The sequence below is a fragment of the Pan paniscus genome, chromosome 15 (genome assembly GCF_029289425.2).
Source record: "Pan paniscus chromosome 15, NHGRI_mPanPan1-v2.0_pri, whole genome shotgun sequence".
Taxonomy (NCBI): Eukaryota; Metazoa; Chordata; class Mammalia; order Primates; family Hominidae; genus Pan; species Pan paniscus.
Window position 1 is genome coordinate 25,920,584 of NC_073264.2, and position 4,335 is coordinate 25,924,918.

At 50.2% G+C, this 4,335-nt stretch overlaps 1 protein-coding gene across 1 annotated transcript; it reads right to left on the minus strand.

Annotated features, from left to right (window-relative positions):
• Window positions 1-523: 523 nt before the first annotated feature.
• Window positions 524-3,255, minus strand: CTSG (cathepsin G). The gene is made up of 5 exons (XM_003809114.4): window positions 3,174-3,255; window positions 2,270-2,417; window positions 1,681-1,816; window positions 1,251-1,505; window positions 524-816 (listed from the first exon to the last, which is right to left on the minus strand). The coding sequence occupies exons 1-5, from the start codon at window positions 3,226-3,228 to the stop codon at window positions 643-645; spliced, it is 768 nt and encodes a 255-aa protein (XP_003809162.1). The 5' UTR covers window positions 3,229-3,255; the 3' UTR covers window positions 524-642.
• Between the last annotated feature and the right edge of the window lie 1,080 nt (window positions 3,256-4,335).

Here is a 4,335-nt window from a genome sequence, read left to right on the forward strand (position 1 = left end):
TTTTTGGCCTGCCAGTCTTTTTTTTTTCTTTCTTGGAATGGGGTCTTGCTCTGTCGCTCAGGCTGGAGTGCATGGTTCACTGAAGCCTCAACCTTGTGGGTTCAAGTAATCCTTCCACTTTAGCCTCCTAAGTAGCTGGGACTATAGACACATGCCACCATGCCTGGCTAATTTTAAAATTTTTGTGTAGAGACAGTGTTTCCCTATGTTTCCCAGACCTAATCCCCAATGTGATGGCATTAGGTGGGGCCTTTGGGATGTGATTAGGTCGTAAGAGCTGAGCCCTTTGAATGAGACTAGGTCCCTTGTAAAAGAGACATCAGAGAATTCCCTTGCGCCTTTTGCCATATGTGGACACAGGGAGAGGATGGTTGTCTGTGAACCAGAAAATGAGCCCTAATTAGACACCGAATCTGCTAGTGACTTGATCTTAGACTTCTTAGCCTCTAGACCTGTGAGAGATAAATTTGTTATTTATAAGCCACCCAATTTGTGCTATTTTGTTGTAGCAATCCAAACAAACTAAGTACTGAATGACGTTTAATGAACAAATGAGGAATTGGTTATTTATACTCTGTGGACGTTTATTAAGGCTCTGGCAACACTGTGGAGCTGGCTTTTGTCCCCGAGAAGAAGAGTCAGTCACAGGGGGGTCTCCATCTGATCCAGCAGTTTGAAGCTTCTCATTGTTCTCCTTATCCAGGGCAGGAAACTTGAGACCCTGGTGAAGACTTCTGGAGGAACCCCTGACGACTTTCCATAGGAGACGATGCCATGGGCCACATTGTTACACAGCAGGGGGCCTCCGGAGTCCCCCTGTAGGTAGAGAGGGGAAGGGAGACTGAGACAGGCCTCCCTGCTCCTGCTGCCCTGAGCTCCGGGCTCTCAGGGAAGGCAGGGGTGGGTGGGCCCCTTCAATTGCTGGGTGTGTGTGAGATGGAAGATCGGTGGGGTGCAGGAGCAAAGCCTCTGGATCTTTTCGTTCGCTGGACTTCAGCTCTGCCTTAGTTACTGTCTCCAGCCTAATCTGAGTCAAGGTACCTCTCCCTTCTCCAGGAGAATGTTGCCTATGTATGTGTTGTGGGTCTTCCTCCTATTCCGCCAGAGACCAGGTTGATGGGGAGAACAATCCCCAGCCCACCCTGGTCTGGCTGCCAGGCTGAGGCTGTGGGGATGGAATCTGTTCGCACTGCCTGGCTCTGCACGGGCCCCTCTCTCCAGGGGTGTGTTGGCCAATGCCCATGCCTTACCTTGAAGGCAGACTTCCGTTCCCGGCGGTCCCCCACACAAATCTGCCTTCGGGGGTCGTAGGAATCGAAGATACGGAGGCACTGACTATCCCTCTGCACTCTCAGCTGCACCTCTCGGAGTGTATCTGTTCCCCTCCTCAAGCTGACCCTGCCCCAGCCGGCCACAGTGCACCGCGTCCCGGGTCTCAGTCCCTCCTGGGCTCTAGGCAGAGCCACTGGGTTCACATTTCGATTCCGTCTGACTCTTCTGCTCAGCTGGAGGAAGAATGTAGGCGTTCCCGCTCAGCTGGGGCCTCCAGCCAAGGCTCGGAGGTCGCTGGTACAGTACACATCCCATGCCCTCCCCGCCACCCCGGAGCCTTGCCCTCACTTCCTCCTCCATTGTCCCTGGACACACTAGGAAGGAGCCAGAGGGCCAGGTAGGTGGTACCTGCAATAACATGATGTCATTCTGGATGGTCCGCTGATTATATTGAGGATGGCGGATGGCTCTGCGCGCAGTGATGTGTTGCTGGGTGTTTTCCCGTCTCTGGACATTGTGGGCGCCCAGGGTGACATTTATATTGCTGCAAAAGCAAGAGGTAGGTCTGGGCTGCAGGAGCTATGGTCCACCAGCTCTGCAGGGTAGGCAGACAGCACGGGGAGGGCAAGACTGCAGCTAACCAGAATCGAGGGGTTGGGAGGCCCTGGGGCTCAGCTGTATCCTCTTTCTCAGCAGCTCTGAGCTAGGGATGACAGGGTGGTAGTTGCCTTCAGGTTTGCTTCCCCAGATTAAATTGATAAATAGCCTGAGTTTATATTTTGAGCCCCAATATGTGTCTTCCATCTCTTCCTCTTGCTCTTTTTGATCTTATCCTCCTTTCCTCCTCATTTACACTGGCCTGTTCCCTCCCGCAAAGACTCACTTGGTCTTTCTTTCACCCTTTCATTGCTACAACTCTTCTTTCAGATGGCTCTTCCTCCGAAGAGCTCCCCAGGGCTGTGTTCCTGGCTGCCCAGGAAGTTCCTTAGCTCCTCACCTTCCCCAGCAGTGAGCTGCTGTCAGCACAAAGTCTTCTCGCACCAGGAACCCTCCACATCTGCTCTGACCTGCTGGACTCTGGATCTGAAGATACGCCATGTAGGGGCGGGAGTGGGGCCTGCTCTCCTGGCCTCCGATGATCTCCCCTGGAAGGAAGCATTTGGCACTTAGCTCTATGCTTGCTGAACCTGCAGTGTGGGTACCAGATTGGTGGCTCCAGAAAGGCTGGAAGATGGGGATGGCAGGAGAGAGGGTGCAGGAGAGGGAGGAGATGGTGCTGAGGGTTGGAGTCTATGGGGCAGCAGATTGGGAGGGGGATCCAGGGTTCTACAGGAAACACTGCTGTCTTGAAAGGAGCCCTTTTCCCCATCCTGGGCCTCAGCTCCCTCCTCCTCTCCAAAAGAGGGAGAACAACCCTAGTTCCAGGCAAGGCCAGCTTCAGCCTCAGGTATTGAGAAGAATGCTTTGCTGTAAGTACAGGATTGTTCCTGAAGTTCCCTTATACTTTTATCCTCATGGAGCTTCCCAGAGCCCTCTGAGTCCAATTCAAGACCACGTGGGACTGGTGTTTAAAAATCTAGACATGAGCTGATGGTACTGTTATTGCTGTATTCTTACATCCTAGGTAGGGTCTGACACATGCTGCCAAATTATTTATACAAAGCATGTTTTTATAGCACTTATAGTGTGTGGGCAATTCCAAGACATTTAAATACTCTAACTTATTTAACTCTCATGGCAACTCTGCAAGATCGGTATTAATATTATTCTCATTTTATAGATGAGGAAACACAAATTCAAATAACTTGCTCAACAGTACAGAATTAGGATATACCAAGGCAATTTGGCTCAAGAATCTATGGGATGAGGTCAGGCCTCTGAGGGTGGGGATGGTCACTCACCTGCCTCAGCCCCAGTGGGTAGGAGAAAGGCCAGCAGAAGCAGGAGTGGCTGCATCTTCCCTGAAAGGCTGCCCAGTCAGTTGCTGCTGTGCTTCCTCCTCCTAGACTTTAAGGCCCTGAGAGAGGAAGGAAGGGGTGGGGACAGGGGATTGAGAATTCACAGTCCCATTCTCCTGCTACCATGAAAGGTTTCATCACCCAAGCCTGCTCAGGAGGTTTGCCCACAAACTGCCGGAGATGTGGGTGAGACCGTGTAATCCAAGCCAACATAGTGAGCTCTTGTGCAGCTGCTAAGTCAGTGCCGAGAGCAGAAATAGGAACCCAGCACAACAAGGAAGGGGCTTGGGGCACTGTGTCCAGAACCCTCAATCCATCAAATTCCAGAATACTCCAGCAAAGCAAGAAAGCTGGCAGCTGCCCACTTCCTGTTTTCTACTCCTCTGGGATTAGATCATCATTGCTTTTGAATTTCTGGGTTTCTCCTAATGAATGCAAGTTCCCTGGATTGCTTATCTGTATATACTTAATAAGTCTGGAACAAGGATGAATGAAAGGGTGTGGTGTGGTGAGGGATGTGGGTAAGAACATCAGGAAAAAGTTGAAGGGGGCAGAAGAGGAAAGGGTAAGCCTGCCTGCTTTCAGTGTTTGGCCCAAGACCACCCTGCTGAGACCCCTGTTGCTCTAATTTCTTTCTAGAAGTTGTCAAGTCAGATTGCGTAGGCACTCTCCTGAGTAGGTGAAGTGTGCGGCTGGAGAAAGAAAAGGAAGAACAAGGCTCTGACAATCACAATGACTTTCTTAGGTCACTTGAGTCCTCAGTGAAAATTGTGACACAATTGAAGACTTCTACTTGCCTGTTTCCTACCCAAGGTTAAAGTCCTTATGTTCCAGACAGCTCCTTGCTTGCAGAAAAGGCTTAGTGATTTGGTTTTATTGGGAGCTGTTGTATCCTAGCTGGAAAATATCTAAGATCCCATTTCACTGGTGACATTAGAGGCCCATCAACCTAATCCCAGGAGTGAAAGCTTCTGAGAAGGAGGTACATTCATTGCTGTGCTACCTATAAAAGAATTAGAGCCACATACTCAACAATGGGAGAAAAGAACAGCAAATTACTGCAGAGTAATGCAGTGGATTATTAAAAACACTTAAAATATTTAGA

What these genes read in the sequence shown, in the direction of transcription:
- CTSG (XM_003809114.4), bottom strand. Translation starts at nt 3,228, where the DNA reads ATGCAGCCACTCCTGCTTCTGCTGGCCTTTCTCCTACCCACTGGGGCT. An exon ending in GCAGCTCACTGCTGGGGAAG is followed by an intron (nt 1,817 to 2,269) that starts GTGAGGAGCTAA and finishes TTGCTTTTGCAG; the next exon opens with CAATATAAATGTCACCCTGG. An exon ending in ATGACATCATGTTATTGCAG is followed by an intron (nt 1,506 to 1,680) that starts GTACCACCTACC and finishes TTCTTCCTCCAG; the next exon opens with CTGAGCAGAAGAGTCAGACG.